The following is a 22,185-nucleotide window of genomic DNA, read 5'->3' on the forward strand; positions in this document are numbered from 1 at the left end:
ACCGAACTTTTCAGATCTAGAGAATCTCTGATACCTCTGGCCCTGGAAATCACGCTTCAGCTGTCCAACGCCTCTCCCAGCACCATGGGTTCCAAATTCTGGCCGAAACGGAGGTTCGCCGGGCATCACTGCATCATTTTGTACGCTAGAGTCTCCCCACCCCATCTCCGGTCTTCGCCATCCGCGTGTGTAACAGCAAACTAACAAACCGCCTCGGTTTACCTCTACCACAGACGGAAAACGCTGGTCGCCTTCGAATTCACTCCCAACCACAAACCCCAACCCAACAGCATCCTCTTCCTCGGCGGTCTCGGCGACGGCCTCGCCACGACCTCCTACGTAGCCGACATCGTCACCAGCCTGCAACCCACGCAATGGTCCCTCTTCACCCTCAACCTCACCTCATCCTACCAATCCTGGGGCTTCGGGCACCTGGACCGCGACACGGACGAGATTGCGCAATGCATCGCGCACATCCACGCGCACAAAACCGCCCACTTCGGCTCCCCCGGCCGCCTCGTCCTCATGGGCCACTCCACCGGCAGCCAGTGCGTGCTGCACTACCTCTCCCAGCCTAACCCGCACACGCGCATCCCGCGCTTCGACCGCGGCCTGGAACACAGCCACCGCCCGGTCGTGGATGGCGCCATCATGCAGGCGCCCGTCTCGGACCGCGAGGCCATCCACCTCATCATGCGCGACGGGTTTTTGGGCCGCTCGCCCGCCCAGCTGCGCGAGACGTATGATCGCCTAGTGGCGTTGGCGCGCGCGGGTGTGGATGGGGATGGGGATGGGGATGGGGATGAGGACGGGTGTGATTCCATGCTGCCGATCCATTTGACGGCGCAGTTTGGCTACCCGCGCAACACACCTGTTAGTTGTCGCCGGTTTTTGAGTTTAGTTAGTCCGGATAGTCCGGGGAGGCCGGCCGAGGATGATATGTTTAGTTCGGATTTGGGGGAGGAGTGCTTGGGGAGGACGTTTGGCATGGTGGGGCGGCGAGGGTTGTAGAGGCATAAGTTGATGGTGTTGATGTCGGGGGCGGATCAGGCCGTGCCCGACTGGGTGGATAAGGAGGGGTTGCTGGCGAGGTGGAGGGCCGTGACGGATCGGGATGCTGCAGAGCCGATATGGGATCATGAGCGCAGTGGTTTGATACCGGGCGCGTCGCATGCGTTAAGTAATGATGATCAGGCTGAGCCGCGGGCGTTTTTAGTGCGGAGGATCTTGTCGTATTTGGAGGACCTTGAGAAAAGAGGATGATTTTGCTTGGGATAATCAAGAATAAGAAAATGTCAGAGCATCGAGTGCATCTTGGGGATGGGGAAATAAAGATGATGGATACCCAGGTAGTATGATTTGTTTCAAGATAGCAGTATGAACAAATGAAAGGGCATACCAACCCCGGGGTCTCGTCTTCACGTCCTTGGTTAGCAGTCCTGCAAAAATACGACCGAAGTGTGAAGAGGGCTGGGGAGTGGTGTCCTGAGTTGAGGAGTGTGGTTAAGAGTCACCCAGCCCCCCCCTTTGACCTGCTCGTTTCTTGAAGTTGAGGGAGGTCCAACGCTCAGTTTTAGGTGAACTGAGTCGGCTTGGAGTTATCACGAACGAACCCTGGCATCCCGGCCCACATGATTGATTGACGGTTGATGGTCGAACTGTGCTGACATTTCTGAAATAATGCAAGACTACCTGCCTAGGGTACCTAGGTAAGCTGGCCGTTTCCAGCATCAACGCTGGGTCAAACAAATAAACTCCCTCCATCCCTACCACCTTGAAACCAGTCCGATACCGAAGAACTCAGCGCAGTAATGGTGTCGGTAAAGATAACGTGACCAAATGCCTGCTTAAACGATGCCACCCTCGAAACTCCGTCTTAACCCAGAAATTGTAAAACCAACAAAGGGAAGACAACGAAAATGAAACCAACGAGTCAACTACGAGTTCAGTCATCAGGCTGATCCTTCCTCGCCATGGCCACCCGCACGTCCCCCACCAACAATGCGCCCCGGATTCGGAATCCTCTCGTCTCAAGTTGCTTTTCACGCTCAACCTCCCAGCCAGCCATTCCCCAGCGTGTCCTTCGCTGGCCTCTTCCCGCTCGCAATCGACCTCTTCAATTTTCGCCTCCACCTAGAACCATTGAAGCCGTCCCTTCAATTGTTCGAGCTCCCACCATCGGATTCAGGATCCGTCACCATGTCAGAGACGTTACAAGCCCCCCCGTTCACGAACCTTCAGTTGGTCGAGCGGGTCGATAGGTGAGATTTTACTGAGAGATTTGTGATGAGTGCTTGCCGAGAATTGATATTATTGCAAATGCTTACGGCCCGTGACACAGCTGGCCTTACTTCATAAAGGACCCCGATGCCTACAGACGGCACATGCAGGATTACTACTACTTCTTCATCGACGGATACGACAAGCCGTTCGGCTATGTGCATAAGCGCTTTATTTCGGATATCCCCTGGCCCGAATCCTGGAAGATCGACCTCGACAAGCATTTCTTGACCCTTACAACTGGCTTCAACTTTGCGACGCGCAGCCAGCTCATGAAGGAGACTTTGCGCAGAGCCCACGAATCCCCCGACGGCACGGTGATTGGCCGTTGGGCAGACGAAGAGTTCCCGCTCTACTCCTCCACCGGCGAACACGTTTTGGATCTGGCACCGAGGAAATCTAGGTGACGGCTACCTCATTCTCATTGCACGCTGACGCTCATGGGCGGCATAATTCAAGTAGGCTTTGATACCATAAAGTTTAATCCGATCGCCGACCTCGGCAGCCGGCTCGGATGGCCGCATATGTTTGAAGTACTCTGTGCAGTAATCTCGGGAGCGCATATTGTGGTGCAGAGTCTTCCAGTACGCGAGCTCGACTTCATGGTGCCCATAATACCCGTTCAAGTCGAATATGAAATGCTTCCCGGTCGACACCTCCTTCCCGATGTTCCCCTCCCAAAGATCCCCGTGAACAAAACACGGCGTAATCCCTCCCATTAATTGGTTCAGATACCCCAGCAGCCTGGGAACTACTTGTGTGAGGGTGTGGTAGATGGCAATGTCGAGTTCTTTTTGCGGTCCGTTGATTGACCTGTCCAGAGAAGAAGTCTGCCATAGCATTTTGAAGAGAGTCGTCCACTCCCTCTCCCAACCTCCAACGTGGCAGAGCAAGCCATCATAGATGGGAATTGGTGAACCAAATTCGTCAGATGTTCCCAGACCCGAGGCATGCAGCCTTGCCACGATTTTGACTGTCGCGGAAATATCGGGGAAGCCGGATTCCTCAAAGTCGACGAAGCGCGTTAAGTAAAAATAACCTTCACTTGAAGCTGCTGGAAGTTGGAGCCGACCCCATGCGATGGGTCCAGGGACCGTGTCCGGCACTATGCGTTCCATCTGCGACATGGCGTGGTGTTCTCCGGCGACCAGTTTACGGCCAAGCTTCCCGACGCCATACTGAAAACCGTCAGCTACAGCATCCCGGTCTACAAACAGGGTCCTTTCCTATACCTTGACAAAGTATCTGAAAGTTGCACCATCTTTGTGGGAAGCATAGATGACCCCGGTCGCGTACCATATGTTGCAGCTACCATGGTAATCGGCCTTGACAACGGTCTGGTCACTTTGGAAGTACTAGTTGGGTCGTGATTTTCAAGATAGAAAATGCCACGTCCAATCCCTCGCGAAAGGCCTAGCCTTCTCTAGATAGGATAGAATGTAGTAGCCTCCTCGTACCTTTTATTATAGCCGTGTTTAGAGGGAAGTTACCGCCAATCCCATCAACCACAGATCCATAGATCAACATATTATTCATGAGAGTTCGAAGACCTGTGCATGTCATCATCTTAAGGGTTTAGCAACGGATCCTCGGGGAGCCGGAGTTATATTGAAATTATAAGGCGGTAGGTAGGTAGGATCGACGTGCCTAACGATGTAAGCACCGCTGCCGTACTACCCTCCACATCACCGTCTGGCCGTCTCCTTACACCCGGGACATTTCCTATAACTAGCCGACGGAAAATGTTTTTTTCCAGCCTTGTAATTAGAGTCACGGGCCGAGTCTTAACGGACGCTTGGCGGGTCCTGTTGCAAGCCCCCTGCTTGCAGAAACATACATAACAACTCAAGTGCCAACAATAGGCTGTAGGTTTGCCTCAATATTATCAAGACATGGGCTGGCTTCTTTACTTAACGTTGACTGACCACTTATTACTACTACTACGTTCAAGTCTCATAGGGACATGCCACCAGCACATGGAATGCAGTCTCTACTCTCCAACTAGACCCTACATACCTACGTGTTACTTCTCGCTCGCTATGCAGTGGTCCGCCATCATGGGCTACGAGTTCAGTGTGTTCTCCTGCTAGCTCGACTAACATCTCATCGGAGCCTCTCCTGAGATCTTGCGGCATTTGCCCCGAAACTAAAGCAGCATCGTCTGCCGCAATTAAACCCAGTTGAGCATTCTAGGAGGATGACAAGTTCTTTAATTATCCAGAAACTATTATCCTTCTAAAGTATGACGCCAGTCTCTGAGATTAGTGAGGTGCGATCTGCCTGCCAACAGCTAAATCAGTCTCACTAGGTGTTAGATGCGCCTCTTCGGGATGTTGACCCGCAAATCGAAGACCACTTGATCGCCGTACGATTTGTCACCTCCCTTCCCTGCCATACCCGGATGCATTTTTATCGTCCTTGTTGGGAGGACTCACATGCGCCGACACCAATGTCTCTCGTCATAGGAACGGGAGCTACACAGCCAATCCCTGAACCTCATGGCAATGGAGAGCTACCCGACGAAGGCTGTGTACCAAGCAAACAATGCATTTCTTCTTGGCTTCGAAGGCTATCCAGGCCGAAGGTATCATGCTGGGACTGAAACGGTCGATTCTATTGAGAAGCTGTGTTGGCAACAAGCTCTCGAAACATTTGACCTCGACCCAGCTGATTGGAGCGTCAATGTACAAGGGCCATGCTAGACGGGCAGTAACTTTCGGCTAGCCGGGCAGTAACCTTTCAGCTAACCGGGCAGTAGCTACCCCTGACCTGGCAGTCCCCTTCCACAACCCGTGACAAATAACGCGCTTTTCTTACGCGCCCAGCTACGCGCTAATTCTTGCCAGATCTTCGTAAGAACTTCCATTCCGACCTTTTCGAACCTGATGAACCCGAATATTCCACTAGCTCTCGTCGACGAAAGGTGCAACACCTCCAAATTGCGCGCACAAAATGTCGGATCAAGATTTCGAGGAATGGGGTGGTTTTTCGGAGGACGACCTGTCAGATGACGAAGATGCCATCCCAATATACCCAGAGGGAGGAGCCCTTTGCAATGACGGCTCGACAGTAAAAGCAGATACTATTCAACAGCTTCAGGACGCAATCAACGCCCACGGCAAGGCCAACGGATATGCAGTAAATCGCCAGAACGCCTCCAACCGTATAGCAGGCCAACCGACTTACTACACCATCGTCTGTGACCGCTTCGGTTTGCCTAGACCTACCGAGGGAGTCCGGCTACGCAAGTCCAGCACTCGCAAGTCTGGCTGCAAGTTCAAGGCATCGGCAAAGCTCACAGATGAAGGATGGGTGTTCAGGCATCATAAGGATCCTCGTTACCACGTCCACAACCACCCGAAGTCCCTCGATCCCTCGGCTCACCCACAACACCGGAAGATAAAGTCCCCGGTCAAGAACCTTGTGAAGAAGATGTCCAGCTATAGCGCCATCAAAGCACGCGAGATTAGCAAGATGGTAGAGGAGGAGGAACCCAATTCGCACTTCACCATCAAGGATATCAACAACGCCAGACAGGCATTCCGTCGACAGGAAAAGGATGGTTGTTCAGCCTCCGGGGCTGTGATCAAGGCTTTTGACCAGGAAGGAGTCCTATATGTCCCGAAATGGGATACCCGAGATCCCAACCGCCTTTTGGGCATCGCTTTTACCTTCCCAGAGTGTCAGGAGATGTGGAAGCGCTTCCCAGACTGCCTCAGTTTTGACAATACTCACAGTACCAACGCACTTGGATTTCCCCTGTTTGTTATTACCACTCAGACGAATATCAACTCTACTGCAAACGTTGCCTTCGGCTTGATCAATAACGAACGCCGTGAGGGCTTTGATTTCCTTGCTCAGGGAGTCAAGGAACTCCAGGTCCAACTTGAAGCCCGATCTCCAGCCGTAACGATCACTGATAAAGACGAAAGGATGAGGGACGCCCTGAAGGAGACGTTTCCGGATGCCCAACAACAGCTGTGCCGTTTCCATATCAACAAGAACGTTCTCCTCCAGGCAAAGAAGAAGGGCAAATGGCCTCGCCTGCCCGACCAAGTTGCAGCTGATGAGGAGGGTCTTGGTGATGTATAGTTTACAACAGAAGAACCCTCTGAGGATCGTCCTGGATCCCGGACCAAGATCACCCACGATGCTGAGGGCGTTCTTACCATCTGGAAGATCCTGGTACGCGCCAAGACTAAGGAGGAATTTGTGAGGATCTGGACATGGCTTATTGCGGAGTTCTCCGACCAGGAGGAGATCCTGCAGTATCTCCAGGCTGAATGGCTCCCTCTGAGAGAACAATGGGCGGAATACTGTACTCGGAGGCACCTGAATTTCTCCCAATCGGTCACGTCTCAGACCGAGTCCTCTAACTTCAACATCAAGAGTTATCTGGTAACCGGCAAAAGCGATTTCTTACGCTTGACAAAGGCTCTCAAAGAAATGTGCCAGAATCAGCACCGCAACTACAATCAAGAGGTGGCAAAGCAGATGACGAGGATTAAGATGGACTACTTACACCAAGATTACCTAGGTGATCTCCCTCAAGCCGTCTCTCTCAAAGCTCTAGAGCATATTACTCGCGAGAAACGGCACGCGCAGAAGGCATTGAACATGCCCGCGATACAGGATCCGAAGAAGTCCCAGTCTGCGATGATTCCTGTACAATACAGCTACAGTTTCGTCTTCCTTGCCGGCATATTATTCACCAGCGATTGAAGGATAAGGAGCCTCTTACTTTGCAGGATCTTGATCCACGCTGGCTCCTTGATTCGAGGATCGATTGTCAAGAGAGATATATTCGAATCAGGGACCCCAATCCAGCTGAACGGCGACGTGGGCGTCCCAAAAATGAGCCCATACCAGTCACCAGAGAACTCTGCCTCCCCGGCCAAGTCAGCCTTCGACCTCCAGCCTCACAGAGAGGTAACCGACAGTCCCAACGAGGTTGGAGAGGCAGTCGGCGCGCCCGCAACCCAAGAGCGGCTCGAGGCCACGCATCAGCTGGAAGACTCAATCCGAGTGTGAGACGGCGCCTGTCGCAATGGGAGATAGAACCAGAACAGCTGGATGACCTCGAATCCAGGCCTGAAATCGAATCGGAGCCGGAACCAGAGATTATAGTCAATACTTGGCGTGGAAAGGACCCAGAACGCCGACCTGAGAACGCCCCAAGGATCTCCGGGCCGGCTAGAAGTCAGGGTGCCGTCCCCAATCAGACTCTGCGGACTACTCGGAGTGGGCGTACAGTGATGCCAGTCGCGCGTATTCAGGAGTCTCAGGAGCAGCCTGCAAGGGCTAGGAAACGCCCACGCCGCTGCTGAATATTGGCTGCACAGAGCGGGAGTCTAGACCTAGAACAAACGTTAGGTGGAAATAGCTGTACCGTTTTCACAACGCAATTGTACAATACCCGCAGGTCCGAAAAGGACATGGATTACACTATAGAATAGAGCAAAAAAAGGATATTACAAAGGACTTTTGATTAATCAGGTATCTGTTGAGGGACGCTGCGATATTAAGGATCTACGTGTTAGCGTTTTCTCTTGGGGAGGTACTGCCCGGCTAGCCGATTTGGCACTGCCCGGCTAGCCGAAAGTTACTGCCCGTCTAGCATGGCCCATGTACAATGTTGCTTCTGGTGTGTTTCCGTCGCCATTCCCCTACTGCGACGTGGTAACAACCACGCCCTACAAAACATTGCGAGGCCCGCAGGGCGCCTTGATCGTATTCCGGTGGGGGATGGAAGATGTAATCAACACCACCGTCTTCCCGCGATTCCAGTGCGGACCCAACTATGGAGCATCGCCGCCATGGCCGTAGCACTGAAGCAAGCTCGCACCGAGGATTACCGGAGGGAGCAGCAACTGTACCTGGACACGGCGGCCACCCTCTCTCGCGAGCTACTTAGCAAAGGGTACCATCTGCTCACGGGAGGCACAGACAGCCACATCATGCTTCTCGATCACAGGAAGGACCGCATCTCCGGGTTCGAAGTGGAGAGCGTGTTGCGCCAGGTCAACATCATCGCCAACCAGAACCCGCTACCGGGTGACAAAGGGCTCAGATTCAGTGGCCTACGGTTAGCAACAACTCCTATGGTAATCCGGGGTTTGCAGGACAGCAAGGGGTTCGTGCAGGTTGCCGAGTTGGTCCATCGCGGGATTGAGCTCACTAAGGCTCTCAGCATGGAGTTTAAGAACTCGGAAGCACAACGGAGCCGGAGAAACCTCCTGCACTTGCTCGGTGGAAAGGTAGTACAATGTAACGAGCTCAAGAATGATGTTACAGCGCTTGCTCGACAGTATCCTTTGCCATCCTATCTATATCAAAGCTTGTTATAGGGGGTTCGATAGACAAATACACATTTCTGCGTATCTCTATAATTACCTACTGTACTTAGTGCCCAGACCCGGAGCTGCCCACATGGCACCTTTGCGCGGACTTTGCACGGTGGAGTGGACTTAGCCTTCGTTTCGATATTTCTACACGTTCTCTTGCATGGTCTGGAGTTAGGACCATATACGAAGCTTTACGACTAGTACTTAGAACGCATCCCCTACAATTCTAGTCCTATGTTCGCCAATAACGCCGATGCGAGCGGTTTCATCACCAAGTGGCACCCAGACCTTGAGGCGCGGCCCACCTTCTCGGAACTCGGGGCAGGAGGTAACTAATAAATACCCGTATATAGAGAACCAACTCGGCTCCGTCCCGCCCAGCCTGATTATCACCCCGGGACGAGTGCTTGACAAACCCCAGGTCCTTCATGAACTCAAAATATTGCCGTTGTAGCGTTTATTAGCTGTAAGGTGGTCAAGGCCTCGGAGGGTGGTCACTACTGGGCACCTAGGTACCTAGGTAGGTATTCTTCATGGTCTCAAATACCCACCCATCGAAGCGCATCTACCCAGGCCCATCTAGCGGCGGCCGCCCAACAATTCACAGATAACCTAGGTAGCCAACTTCCTAGCCATAGCACTAGGCGCGTTTGCATTACGTGACCTACCTAGGTAACCTGCTTCTGACTTGCTATTCGCCATTAGGGGGCTCAGACTCCTTTGAACGACTTCAAGCATTTTGTCGCCGCGCAGAGAATGCTTGGTCGAAGGCAGTCATCGACCGTCGTTCAGTATCTGTCTCGACAGCAGCTCAATCCTGATTCCCAACGATGGTGAACAACACTCGGTTCAAGTCTGGTGCCACCAAGGTAGCAACGATGGTACCGCCCCAGCAACTCCCTCCTGCTTGGGCGCCGGGGATACTCCCTGGTCCCTGTAACCACAATTAATGAGGGTCTGTATACAATACTCGACGTTATTGTCCGATGCCGGCCCCATCACGAGATCCCCGACTCGGATGCCGATGGACTATCGGTACGTGGTTATGACCACGGACCAGGCACGAGTACCTGTATCTAGGTAACCTCACTTATCTCGCTGAAAATCCGCCCCTTGCCCCAAACGCAACACTAGACTCGTCCCCCTTAAAAAGCTCCACTCGGCCGATGCGATGATTCCCTCATTCGCGTAAAGCGAAATGGTGGAAAAGAAAATGTTGGGGTTTCTTCCCATTGTTCAATTCAATGTAACCACAATTATCAGCTGCGGGCAGATTCAAACTCCCAGGCTACGGTCATAATAATCGTGAACAAGGACAGATAAGTGTACCTTGATTATAGGCGATGTACAGAATGGCGATTGAACCCCCGTTTCGACGATATGGCAAAGTCTGCTGAAAGCTGCACCTCAATGGGTTAAACTGTTACCGCGCCTCTCTATTGCAACAAAGGCCGCTAAAGTTTTCCGTTCCCGGAGGACAAGGCCATGGTGATCGGCGCTAGCGTTTCATCGCGAAGCTCTGTGGCTTGTTCCTTGCATGGGGGCGAGGCGAGGCGTTGTGGTAGCAAATCATGGAGTGACCGTTAAGCCACCCGCAACGCTGTCCGGAGAGTTCTCCCAATAAAAAGTACCTGTTACCGAGGCTTCAGGTCACCCTCGTTAACGCCAAGAGCGCCGCGATCACGGACCAGGGGAGTGAGGCGCTTCAGCGCGTGTGTGTTCTGCTGTATAAAACTTTCGGATATTGTCATTCCTTTAGTCGTTCTAGGCCACTCCCTCTTCCCTAATTCCACCCTCATCCTAGCCATCTCTCCTCCACAACGCCTCCATAGTGAGCGCGGAGCGTTGAAAGGGCGCTTGTGTGCGTCCGTTGGTCTCCCCTATCATGAAAGGTTCCTGGCTATGGATCTCTGGCTTTGCCCTCGGTACGTCCCAGTCTCCAAACCGGTGTTTCCCCGTGAAGCCTTTCTTGCGGCAGTTTTGCAGGAATATGAGGCAATACGCTAACTCCGAAAAGTGAGCATCGCTGCAAATGTTGTGTTCCTTATCTCGTGCATGTCACCAGCCACCAAAAACATATGTCTTTATCGAGTGAATGTGACCCTCCTGGCCGACGGGCTGCATAAACTGGCCGTGGTTGATGGAGGCAATGAAACGGAATTTCCTCTGTCTGCCGAGCTGCCTACATATTTGTATTGGGGAATGTCAGGTACGTTGCTGATAGTCTTGTTTGACTTCAACCACCTAGTAACCCAAGGTTTGATACACAGGGATATGCGATGTCTTCGAGACCACGGGCGAGACGAATTGTCGGCGCGCGTTCCCCCCGACCAAGAATCTGCTCGGCACCCTAGAGGATTCGCTAAGAGACCGCTTGGGCAATGACCGAGGACGACGCATTACCGAGATTGTGTCCTCCTGGAATGCCACGCTGAGCAATATCAGCCCGGGCAGACTCGCTGCTAACGAAACGAGGGTTGCCGCCCAGACCAAAGCCAGTGCTGCGCTCGTCATCATCGCCATCGTTCTAGACGCCGTCAGTCCGTTTCTCGCTTTATGTCTGCTTGGCGGCCCAAAGAAGCGACATTCTTACCTCGCGCCATTCTTGAGCTCCTTGCTGGCCATCGCCGCCGGTGCGCTTGCGGTGTTGTCGATGAGGGACGGCGTGCACGGGATACTTGACACGAGTGAGCATGGAGGCCCGGCCATCATCATTTTGTTTGTTGGCGCAGCGCTACGTTTGCTGTCTTGCGGCGGCGCGAGTAAGGGCCCTGATACGCCCTCAGATCGTCCTCGGTTGAGCACAAATGAGGAAATTGGTCTCGACTCTCATAAACGACTAGCCCATTCTCAGCTGACGAGGAACGAGGAGATTGGATTCCAGGGAGAACATTATGTACCGATTCCCCGCAACGCTAACCCTCGGTGCTGTTTTGATAACTGATAATCGGTTGTAGATACACTCATGGCTCGGAGGTTTACCTGGTTGGTCCTACGAAAACTGGACGAGCCACCTACGATTCCACGCCAACCATCCGAAATTCGAAGAGCGACCGGGACAGCATGCCGACTTCACTTACGAGGATCACCGTGGGCAGCTTTTACAGAAACTCGCCAATGCTGGGGCTGATATCTCTCCTCGCTGGGGGACAGGGACGACATATCACCTCGAGGTGAAAACAACCCCTGCTGGATGCGGGACGACATTCCTCGTGAGCAGGAATCAAGTGCGGCTGGTGAGTTACAATCCGTGCTATGGCGCTCGCTCTTGCACTGACCGAGAAACGACAGATGCAAGACTACAGCGGTGATCCCCGCAACGCATATATTCTCGTACGCATCTATCAGATGGGCCGGAATCCGGCCATGGAATTCTTCACTGATCCGTTGTCCCATCCTGGCCTTGTGTGGGGCCCTCTGAACGACAATGGGGATTACCCTGTGCATACTAGATCTTAATTTACGCCAGTAAGTGTCTTGGAGTGGATCATAGATCAAACTATTGCCTAGTATAGTTTCCTTAGTATAGCCCCCAAACCAGGTTCGCGCCCCAACGCATGACCCTTAGCTTTCGATGTCCGCACCCAGGTTACCTAGCTTGATCCATGTCTCCGTATTAAGCGGGCCGTCCCGAGGAAGATGAGCATTGACCAGGGCTTGAAGTAAACGCCCGTTCAAAACCGAGGTGTTAAAGTCATTGGCAGCCAGAATAGTCTCCAAATTTGATCTACTTTTTTCCTAGGATGGTAGGTAGTCTCGGAGCCCGCAGAACTTGACTCGACTACACCAACATCCGACCGAGATCATGGATGCTGGCCAGGCCTAAACGACGCAAAATGAAACAGTGGCAACTAGGTAGTCAGAATAACGTTCTATATTTGGAAGACCTTACAATATGAGCGACAGAGTGTTGTTCCTATACTTGGAGCCTTTAATATACTCGGTTTTAGTACACTACTTAAGATTGAGATAGTTATTCTCAGTTGGGGCAGACGGCTGATTTTGAATAAAGGGAGTCATTTATCCAGCATGAACTGAACCGACGATGGAAGCGTTATATTACGGAGTAGTATTTTAGTTGGCTACCAACAACGGGATTCTTGAGTCCTCAATTAATATGCAGGCAACAAAATTCCTTTTCCGCCGGTGGATTTTGCCGCTGGATCCTCAAACTCTGTCAGAATATATTGGGAAGCTCGCTTATCATGCACCATACCCTTGTTTGCTGACATGCCTGGGAGGCGACCGAAGGCTAGACCTAGGAACTAATCATGAGCGGCGATTCTATGCCCGGTAATTTGGTTGGTCCCGTTTTTTTCCTGGAATAACAAAACCCAATTGGACATTCGTTTACCTGTCTTGCTAAAGAGATGGAATCATGTCTTCTATTTGAATGTCCAACTTTGCTCGACTTTCATAGGTAAGTTTCCCCTTCGTTCCATATCCCCTCATGCTTCCACAAAACTCCAGTTTTCCTTAACACTTTCCCCAATATCAGAATGCTTCTTACATCCATCCTCGCCTTGGGGTCCGCCTCCCTAGTCGCCAGCCTCCCGCTGGAAGCTGCAGCCGTGCCACAAGGTCTCCGAGTCGTTGGAGCTTCGGTGTTGGGCAGTGGGTGCCCTTACGGCACTGCTGATGTCCGAGCCGACGCATCAAACACGGCGTTCGAGATCAGGCTCTCGGAATACGTCGTGAAGACAGGTCCTGGCACAATGGCAGCTGACTGGCGGAAAAACTGTAAACTCACGTTGAACCTTGAATACGATGCCGGTTTCCAGTATGTACATCCCCAAGGTAGACCACCTCGTCTCCAGGGCTGACCTTTTCTTTCTACACAGATTCTCCACGATCAACGCCAACATGAAGGGCTACGCTTTCTTGCCAGCCGGGACCGAGGGACAGTGCGATAACACCTTCTCCTTCACTGGCGCCTCAGGCGAAGTCAACTATGGCATTGACTTGAAAGGGGCGCGGGAGGGGGCCTTCTCGCTCTCGGCCAACCCCAATGTGGTGTCTTGGTCCCCTTGCGGCGGCTCCACGGCCATTCTGAACATGAACACACAATGCTTCATCTCACCTACGGACGACCGAGCACTTATTGCGGTAGGTGGAAAGCAATTCCGGCGCCATGAGAGACAACCTAATGCTGATAAAATGGATAGGTCGACCGCGTCAGCAGCAAGCTCACCGTCCGTGTTGCCCTTGATTGGAGGAGGTGTTAGATTCCCCGTTGTTAAGAGTTTGGATGTATATATGTGTCGACGTGGGTTGATACCTTACCGCGAAGAAAATTCCGTAGCCGTGTTTTTCTTGGAGTTTCAAAATGCAAACTTAACTTTTCGAAACGGTTGCCGTTCAATCTTCGTACGCGTCTTGGTTCCCGTGAAGGAAGCCAGACGCTCGCCGGACGAGGTCTATGCGCCTGATGATCATGTTGGCTGTGCGCTGAATCGTGCTTCAGCGAGTTGCCATGGAGCATGGACATGAGGCGCCCACTGCCCACTTGTATTCCGGACATACGCGGATTTGTCGTGGCAAGGGTTTGGCTGGACAAGGATGGCCGACAAGGGTGACGGGCCCGTGGAAATCGAGCAAAAGTCAAAACGGTGGGTCTTCGCCGGAAAGACTCAGCTCTGATTCGACACGGATTCAACACGACGATACGCGTATAGAAATCCCCGCCCCTGGATTCCTCCTGGGCGAGCACAACCCAAGCCCGTCCTCAACACTGCCCGCCCTGGTGGCTCAGCGAGAAGACTCGCCCTAAATGGTCGCTATGTTGGTTGCGGTCTTGGTATGAACATGGAGCTGACGCGCGTCCAGGTGGTGCTGCCACCGAATTTGGAAACGGGGTGACCAGGATCTGGAGCCTGGTGCTGTGCCCGCCTGCTATTATAATGGAGATGGAATCCCTATCCACGACTCCATGCAAACTTCCATCCCTCTTTCGGTATCCTCGGTCAATTTCTCGACCTTATTCGACGCCGCCAATCCATCGTAGGACACCGTCGACCTGTATTGATCTCCTTACACATCTGCCTCACCCGTGACGGCGTAAGACCTGGTGCCACTGGTGGACGAGCCAGAGCGACACAGTACCAAGTAAACGACGTCCTGGGCCAGGGCTTAAGATGGCGGGCGAACCTGCGTTTGAGGGCGGCTTCAAGCTGTACCGTTACGACCCCAACTTGGCAGCCAATATCGTCTTCATTGTCCTTTTCGCCGGAGTATCGATAGGCCACGCCGTCCTCCTTTTCCGGAGAAGAACATGGTCGTTCATCCCGTTCTTGATAGGCTGCATTTGTACGCCCTTCCCTGCTCCATACTCGGCGGAGCATCGTCATTGACTACCACGAGCTAACCGATACCACACAGTTGAGACGATCGGGTACATCGGCCGAGCCATTTCCGCCCAGGAAAACCCCGACTACTCGTTGAACGCGTACATCCTCCAAACCCTTCTCATCCTACTCGGCCCAGCGCTGCTCGCCGCCTCCATCTACATGATCCTCGGCCGACTGATCCGCCTGCTCGGAGCCGAAGAATACGCGTTAATCAGGACGAAGTGGATGACTAAGGTCTTCGTGACGGGGGACGTGCTGTCGTTCCTTGCGCAAGGGGCTGGTAAGTGCATGGCATGAGCAGTTGGGCCATCCGCCCAACCAGAACATCGGACACTAACCACCCACTTCCCTCCAGGCGGCGGCCTCATGGCAGTAGCCAAGACGAAAGACGACCAAAAGCGGGGCGAGAACGTCATCCTGGCCGGCCTGGCCATCCAAATCATCTTCTTCGGCTTCTTCATCATCACCACGATCCTCTTTCACCGGCGCATCGCCGCCCACCCCACCCCGCGCTCCTACTCCGTCACGGGCCCCTGGCGTCAGCTCCTCGTCGCGCTGTACATCAGCAGCGTGCTGGTGCTGGTGCGGTCCGTGTTCCGCATGATCGAGTTCGGCATGGGCAACGACAGCGTGCTCATGTCCAACGAGGGCTACCTTCTGGGGCTGGACGGCGCCCTCATGCTGCTGGTGGCGGCCGTGCTGCTGTGGAGCCACCCCAGCCGGGCCCTGGCCGGGTACAAGGAGGTGCTGGCGTCGTCGGGCGGCGAGAGCGGCCGCAACACAACCGAGAGCTTTCAGATGCTGCCGGTTCACCCTGATGTTGCGCCGGCGGGGGTCGCGATGCCCGGGAAATATGATAGTGACTCGACGGCCGTGGTGGGGGGTCAGGGCAGTGGGTATGAGGTGCCGGCGAGGGAAAACAGGTACTCGAGCACGTATGGAAGGTGAGAGGTGCAGAGTGGGAGGAGAGGAGGCAGTCAACGGGAAAAGAAGGAGGATAATGGTATTTTTCTTTGTCGAAGACACGATGGAGGAGACTTGGGTAAACTGGGATAAAAGGCATTTCTGTCAAAGGCGTTTGGAAATGCATGGGCTTAGTCGTCTGGGCTTTTCGTACATCATAACGGGGTTTCAAATATCCAGGCAGTCTTCCGAACATCCTTCCAGTGTCCGATGATGATGTGTCCCTGGTGTTTACCCCCACTGGAGAGGGAAGAATAGGGGCTTGCCCTAACCCTTAACTTTCTCATCCGAAAACTCAACTTTTAAGCAGAGTGGGTCATGCAAATTCTCTGACCCACATCTCGGAACCTGTTCCGCACAGCCCCACTACTTAGCCTTAGGGTTCAACCCCTGACGAAGATCTATCAGAAAAAGACTTCCACTCTTGTGTTCAACAACAACCACCTCGGGCGTGTGGCTCAGTTGGTAGAGCGTTCGCTTAGCATACTCCTGTATGCGAAAGGTCCTGGGTTCGATTCCCAGCTCGTCCAAAAGTCATTATCAGATCCTGTCATCTGGTGTCAACATGTGTTTTTGCATCATGGTTTGCCCCCTTTTTACCCCTATTGCCACATACCATCCTGTACTTTTGAGAACACCTCAACCCTCTGAGTGAAGAAACCTTCTCTTGACCACGGCCCCATCATAGTCCTAGTTACCTTTCAATCTTACTTCGGGTTCCTGCCCGTATGCCCGAAAACACCCATGAACACACAATCTGCGGCAATGAGCCTACGGGATGGCAACCATTCGCAATATCGTTATCCAGATCCCTATGATGCCACTCCCAACCACGTTCTGCCTTACCCTCGAACCCCTATCAGCAACTAACCTTCTCACCACCAGTGAAGGACTTTGTGGCCGTTCAGGTGGTGTCTCCTCTACGTCATGCGTCGACGCCCACTCACCTGGCAGCCAACCCAACCATGAAAGAAACCTGGAAGCCGGAGCACTCGCAAGTCGAGGAGCTGGTGGGGCGTTGTTAGACGATGGCGCATGCGACATTGCATGTCTTCCTCCATTAAGCCGTTGTCAAGGTGTCATGGTTCCGAGACTACTCCCACATTCCTCGTCACCGTGATGCTATAGACGACATAATGATATGGGGGGTTCGTTTCTTCATGAATAGGCAACGTACACTTGTTTTGAAGGGAATGTAATAATATCCCCTCAATGTTTAATCTTTAACATCGACCTTTTGAGCCGTGGTTCTGAACATGTTACGCTCCGCCCCTTAAGCTGCGGTTTCATCGAAGCGCATCTGCCGTGGCGGTTATGGTCTTGTGTTGGTCGTACCGGGTCGCCCCGGAACATCCTGTTGCACACTTTGGAGCTTTCAGACGCCCCAAGGGTAACGATTTGAATCGATTCATTTCATCACAGGATACCTTATCTGACTGCTACAGAGAGTAATAAGGGGCGAAGCCCCCCAGTGGGGCAACTGCTTATCAAGTGGCATGACCTCCGTCCGCCTCAACCCAACCGTCCCGGCCCATGCACCATTTATGACCTCGTTCTTTACGTATCCACGTCATTATATCGGAACTCATCACTCATCGAGCTGGTGAAACCATCCTTTCATATCCGTCCATCGTCTGCTCTATCCCGGCTCATGCTCCTTTACGCAACACCGGCAAGCTTCAGGACATTGGGGTTGTTGCTGAAGAGGCCCTGGTCGGCGTTGTAAAGCAGGAAGACGGTCTTGCGAACAATTTCGCGCGTCTCGTCATCCAACTGGTCCGCCGGGGGGCTGAGCACCGCTTCGAACACGGGGACGAGCTTGGGGGTAAGCTGTTGGACAGTGGGCTCATTATTCTCATCTATTAAGTGGTCAGTGGGAGCTTTTTATACCGCATGGATAAGGGCCACTCACAAAGTTTCAATATACACTCATAAACCGGTGAGTTCTCCTCAAAGTCGTCCTTGAGGGGAAGCAGCCCGACCAGCGCAGGGAGGACGTCGCCGAGCGGAATCTGGTCCGGGTGCGCCATGGTCATGCGAGAGATGCAGCCCGCGGCGTTGTCTTTGATGCGCGCCTCCTGGACCTGAAGCATGGGCTCGAGCTTTTGCAAAATCGTGCCGTAGTGGGGCATGTAGGTGTTCGTGTCAGTGGAGTTGAGAATCAGCTGGCCGGTGGCGTAGGCGGCATTGCTCTTGGTCTCAGGATCCGTGTCCGACAATCGCTTGAGGAGGAGCTTGAGCAGCTCTTCGGTGTACGGCGTAACGGCGGCTTCCATGTTGGCCGCGCATTCAGCGATGACGCCAACACCGGTGGACCGCTCAATGTTCTCCGACTCGGATCCGGCGAACCGCATGATGGGCTTCTCGAAGATCTTCCACAACTCGGAAAAGCCAGGCCCAAGGGCGACAGCGAGACCAATGACAACGTCAAGGCCCGTGTCAATGACGAGCCAGTCATATTCAGACGACCCTTCGACCTCCTGCTCCTCATCTTCATCACCCAGATCCTGCTGGCAGGGATGAGAGCGGGTGATGATGGTGGAGATCACAGTGATAACCTCCTTGACGAACTCCTCCTGGGCAAGAATGGCGGGGCCGCAAGCCTTGAGGGTTGCCGCAACGTTGCGGTTGATCTCGGTGACGACAGTACTTGTAATTATCAGCATCCATCCAAAAAGCCAATGGGCAAGATACGAAGAGTGAAGTGTGAAGTCAGAAGTAGATATGCACGTTTTCTCAGCATCCGCAATAATGCGTTTGAGTGAGCTGGGTAATAACGCTAGGTGGTCATCATGAAAAGGGTGGGGGAAACAGGAAGAAAATCGCACGTACCGATCAGCCTCCACGTGCCACAGAGCAACGGTGGCCTTGCACACGATCTCCCCGAGCTTCACGAGCGTGACGGTTGGGGTGTGCTTGAGGGGAAGACCAGGCTCCCAGTTGATGCCGGTTTCCTGCTCCATTAGCTGCCACACACGAGCATACGACCGCCAGAGTGTCGCGACAGCGGCCTTACGGCAGCCTTCGTATGAGTGTTCGGCCAACGGGGAGATGGTCTCGACCGCCTTCTCCAAATATTCGGTAATCTCTTGGGTGCCACAGGCATAGGTGATGATGTCCCCGAGGATCTCCATGGCAACCTCCTTCTCCAGGGCCTCGGCCGAGATACCAAAATCGTCGTACTCGTCGTCATCGTCGTCATCCATCCACTCTTCGTCGTCATCAGACCCTTTAATGGTGATCTTCTTGCCAGCGGTGATGACTTCGTTATCCGTGCCGACAATGCCCTTCTCCTCCTCACTGAGCTTCAGCTTGATTTCCTCCTCCTCGAGCCTCAGGCTGTCAAACAGGCCCTTAAAAACGCCGGGAAGGAACGGTGCAAACTCTTTCTCGTAGATCTTAGCAAGCGAGCTCCACATTATGAAGCTGCTCTCCTTAAGTCTCGAGTTATCGAGCTGCAGGCCCTCCTCGCTGGACCGCATCAGGTCGACGACGTAGGGCTGGAAGGTTTGCGCACCAACGGCGGTGGCAATGCGGCCAACAGAGTCGCAAACGCCGCTGCGTAGCGAAAGGTCGTCCTCGGTCTCTTTGATGGTGAGGTATGCACCCAGAGCCTGCATTGTCTGCTCGAAGTAGGGCTTGAAATCCTCGCCGAGGCACTCAGCAATGGCACCAATGGCACCGGAAGCGGCGACCTTGACCTTGAAGTCATCATGGGTGATCAGGGCACCAATGTTACCGACCAGATCGCCGGCGTTCTGCTTCATGAACTCGGCATCCAGGCCTTCAGACATGGCGTCAAGGGCGCCGCAAACCGACCGAATGATTTCGATGTTCTTCTTGGCGAGCTTCTCGTCGGAGACCGGGACCATGGCCGCTTGCAGGTTCTTCACCAGCGCAGTCATGATAGGCTCGTTGAACGAGGAAAGCTCCTCGGCAATGTCATCGGCGAGACGAGCGAGGCCGATGAGAGCAGTATGCCGGACACCAACGTCGGAGTCGTTCAACAGGTTGATGGCGAGAGGCATGATGGCCTTCACTTGCGAAGCGATGAAATCGGGCGCACCCTCAACAACCGTACCGAGGGCAAGAATACCGGCCTTCCTGTACCCAGGGTCTTCGGAGGTGGCGAACTTGGGAAGGGCGTCCAGCAGCGGAACGATAACTTGGCGCGGCGGCAGGTCGGTGGCCAGTTGATCGAGCAGAGCCAGGGCTGACCGAGCAGGGCCCATATCGTCGTCATCCTCGTCATCGTCGATCTCGGTGAGGATCAACAAGCTCTTTTGCGTGAGCTCCTGGCCCATGTCCTTCATACCCTGGATCTTCATGCGTCGGTAGCGGACAGTCTGCGCGAGGAAGGCCAGCGCTTGGGCGCGAACCTCGTCGTCGGCTTGCTTGTTCGCAGCAAGGTCGATCATGAACTGGACTAGGTCCTTGAGATACTTGCCAAGCAAGGCAGACTCGTAGGCCAAGAATTGTTGGAACACCTCGAAAGCTTGGCCGGTCTTTTCATCGTCACCGGCCTGGACGGCGTCCTTGAGGACGTCGACCATGGGCGGAATCAAGGTCTGGAGGGTGGCCACGGATTCTTCGTCCTCGAGGGGCTCAAACATCAGCAGCATGGCGCCAATGGACATCATAGAGTTGATGCGGACGTCGGCGCTCTGGGGGTCGCGCAGGGAGTGGCCGAAAAGCTCGAGGAGCTTCGGCATATGGTCGGCGAAGGAAGTCGGGTTCTCCTCCAGCAAGCTGAAGATGATGTAGGAACCGACCTCGCGCTGGCCAACCTCGTTGCTGCTCGAGAGGGTGAAAAGAGCGGGGATCAACTCGTGCCACTCGCCTTCTTCGAGGTCAATGGCAGCAATGGCCGCAACCAAACGAGCGTTGGCATGGCGAGCCCGGGGGCTCTGCTCATTGAGAGTGGCTCGCACAAGGTGCTGACGCACAGCGGGCTTCTGTGCTTTGGCGATCTTCTCCCAGTGCTTCACGGCCAACCGCGCGCCCTGCACGGCTGCCTGCTGCCGCACAATGACATCTTGGTGGGTCGCGACGATCTCGATGAGGAGAAGGAGGGACTCCGGGTGGGAGTAGTAGTTTTTTTGAAGCTCGGCAGTGACCGCCTTGAGATTCTGGGTGTCGGCTGGAGGGCAAGTGTCAGCAAAATCACCGGAGTTCTGAGAATTGGTCTTCTGTCGGCCGATCCTTGTCGGATTGACCCGGCGGCTGTCTCAAAAAAGAAAGGCAAAAGACGAGCGACAGGGGAGAACTTACGAACTTGCGACTCCTGCAGGAGTGCCGCCAACCTCTGCTGATCCATGGTGCCGTGCCTTGGATGCAAGAAAAAGGGGTATCACGAAGAAAAGGAAAGAAAGGAAGAGGCGGCGGCAGGCGCTCAAGGTGGTTGTTTGTCGCAACAAAAAGGGCCCCAGGCAACCCAGAAAAATTTTGGATTTTCCAATTTGCAGTGTGGAGCCATGAAGGAAGGAGGGGTCCCGGTGCCAAGTGCGGGGCAGATACAGCTTTCACCGCCTTTCACCATCGACACGTGATGAGACTCAAGGAGAAAGGAGCGAGGGAGGGGTTAGGGTTGTTCCTCCCTTGAACATCATCACCTCCCGCTGCAGCCAAAGTATTTGTATCCCCAATGATGCTTCCTACCGGTATTAAGTATTTTGAGCCCTTGTTTAAGATTCCTCTTTTTCATCATCTCAAATCACTCGATGTCAACATAATTCACTTTTGCCAGGCGTGACGAGTTACCTTATCTGAAGCATAAAGGATATTTTGATGATAAAGAGAGAAAGACCGAAAGAGAGAAAGAAAAGAAGAAAAGAAGGAATAGGTAGTTACCTAAACAAGAAATAAGTAACAGCTTGACCTATTGGGGTTGATGATAAGATCCAGAACCTTTTTGTCAACAACCAGTGTAGTGAAATAACTCTGGTGTTTAAAACTCCGCTGAGATTCTCTAGACTTGCTAAATCACCCCCTTGGGATGTCAACATCACGAAGATAGTGCAGGACAAAAAACACCTCAGGGTGACGTTGGCCTGGTGCCAGTCTGTCGCGTTGAATACCTGTAGGGGTTGAGTTGTTGACGTGAACGATCATCAAATCCCAAGCTTGGTTGGCTCTTGTATTGATGGGACAGGGGCGAGGAGAATGATCGGACTCTCTCACTGAAACCCGCGGCTTTACTCACAACCAACTTCTCTCTAGAAACTGCTTGGGTTCTGCGCAAGCAAAGGGCC

The 22,185-nt window shown here is 53.4% G+C and overlaps 9 protein-coding genes and 1 non-coding gene across 10 annotated transcripts; 7 read left to right on the forward strand and 3 right to left on the reverse strand.

Moving 5' to 3' along the window:
- Positions 1–84: 84 nt before the first annotated feature.
- On the forward strand, positions 85–1,011 carry CHGG_09476 (uncharacterized protein; the record flags this gene model as incomplete). Its single annotated transcript, XM_001227402.1, has 2 exons — positions 85–140; positions 234–1,011. The coding sequence occupies 2 exons, from the start codon at positions 85–87 to the stop codon at positions 1,009–1,011; spliced, it is 834 nt and encodes a 277-aa protein (XP_001227403.1).
- Positions 1,012–2,690: 1,679 nt separating this feature from the next.
- On the reverse strand, positions 2,691–3,846 carry CHGG_09477 (uncharacterized protein; the record flags this gene model as incomplete). The annotated part of the gene is made up of 3 exons (XM_001227403.1): positions 2,691–3,472; positions 3,577–3,624; positions 3,738–3,846. 3 exons carry the CDS (start codon positions 3,844–3,846, stop codon positions 2,691–2,693), a joined length of 939 nt encoding a protein of 312 aa, XP_001227404.1.
- A 1,386-nt stretch (positions 3,847–5,232) lies between these two features.
- On the forward strand, positions 5,233–7,607 carry CHGG_09478 (uncharacterized protein; the record flags this gene model as incomplete). The annotated part of the gene is made up of 4 exons (XM_001227404.1): positions 5,233–6,285; positions 6,373–6,945; positions 7,108–7,307; positions 7,370–7,607. The coding sequence occupies 4 exons, from the start codon at positions 5,233–5,235 to the stop codon at positions 7,605–7,607; spliced, it is 2,064 nt and encodes a 687-aa protein (XP_001227405.1).
- A 489-nt stretch (positions 7,608–8,096) lies between these two features.
- CHGG_09479 (uncharacterized protein) lies at positions 8,097–8,627 on the forward strand (the record flags this gene model as incomplete). The annotated part of the gene is made up of 1 exon (XM_001227405.1): positions 8,097–8,627. One exon carries the CDS (start codon positions 8,097–8,099, stop codon positions 8,625–8,627), a length of 531 nt encoding a protein of 176 aa, XP_001227406.1.
- Positions 8,628–9,454: 827 nt separating this feature from the next.
- Positions 9,455–9,947, forward strand: CHGG_09480 (uncharacterized protein; the record flags this gene model as incomplete). The annotated part of the gene is made up of 3 exons (XM_001227406.1): positions 9,455–9,505; positions 9,579–9,659; positions 9,888–9,947. 3 exons carry the CDS (start codon positions 9,455–9,457, stop codon positions 9,945–9,947), a joined length of 192 nt encoding a protein of 63 aa, XP_001227407.1.
- A 921-nt stretch (positions 9,948–10,868) lies between these two features.
- CHGG_09481 (uncharacterized protein) lies at positions 10,869–11,339 on the reverse strand (the record flags this gene model as incomplete). The annotated part of the gene is made up of 2 exons (XM_001227407.1): positions 10,869–11,151; positions 11,218–11,339. 2 exons carry the CDS (start codon positions 11,337–11,339, stop codon positions 10,869–10,871), a joined length of 405 nt encoding a protein of 134 aa, XP_001227408.1.
- A 1,784-nt stretch (positions 11,340–13,123) lies between these two features.
- On the forward strand, positions 13,124–14,394 carry CHGG_09482 (uncharacterized protein; the record flags this gene model as incomplete). The annotated part of the gene is made up of 3 exons (XM_001227408.1): positions 13,124–13,290; positions 13,406–13,874; positions 14,089–14,394. 3 exons carry the CDS (start codon positions 13,124–13,126, stop codon positions 14,392–14,394), a joined length of 942 nt encoding a protein of 313 aa, XP_001227409.1.
- Positions 14,395–14,758: 364 nt separating this feature from the next.
- On the forward strand, positions 14,759–15,919 carry CHGG_09483 (uncharacterized protein; the record flags this gene model as incomplete). The annotated part of the gene is made up of 3 exons (XM_001227409.1): positions 14,759–14,930; positions 15,003–15,251; positions 15,327–15,919. 3 exons carry the CDS (start codon positions 14,759–14,761, stop codon positions 15,917–15,919), a joined length of 1,014 nt encoding a protein of 337 aa, XP_001227410.1.
- Positions 15,920–16,381: 462 nt separating this feature from the next.
- Positions 16,382–16,464, forward strand: CHGG_11403. Its single transcript has one exon. It is a non-coding gene; the product is annotated as a tRNA-Ala (tRNA).
- A 1,129-nt stretch (positions 16,465–17,593) lies between these two features.
- On the reverse strand, positions 17,594–21,251 carry CHGG_09484 (uncharacterized protein; the record flags this gene model as incomplete). The annotated part of the gene is made up of 4 exons (XM_001227410.1): positions 17,594–17,793; positions 17,847–18,583; positions 18,767–21,074; positions 21,206–21,251. The coding sequence occupies 4 exons, from the start codon at positions 21,249–21,251 to the stop codon at positions 17,594–17,596; spliced, it is 3,291 nt and encodes a 1,096-aa protein (XP_001227411.1).
- Positions 21,252–22,185: the final 934 nt, after the last annotated feature.

The sequence above is a fragment of the Chaetomium globosum genome, genomic scaffold, assembly GCF_000143365.1.
Source record: "Chaetomium globosum CBS 148.51 scaffold_6 genomic scaffold, whole genome shotgun sequence".
In the NCBI taxonomy this organism is placed as follows: Eukaryota; Fungi; Ascomycota; class Sordariomycetes; order Sordariales; family Chaetomiaceae; genus Chaetomium; species Chaetomium globosum.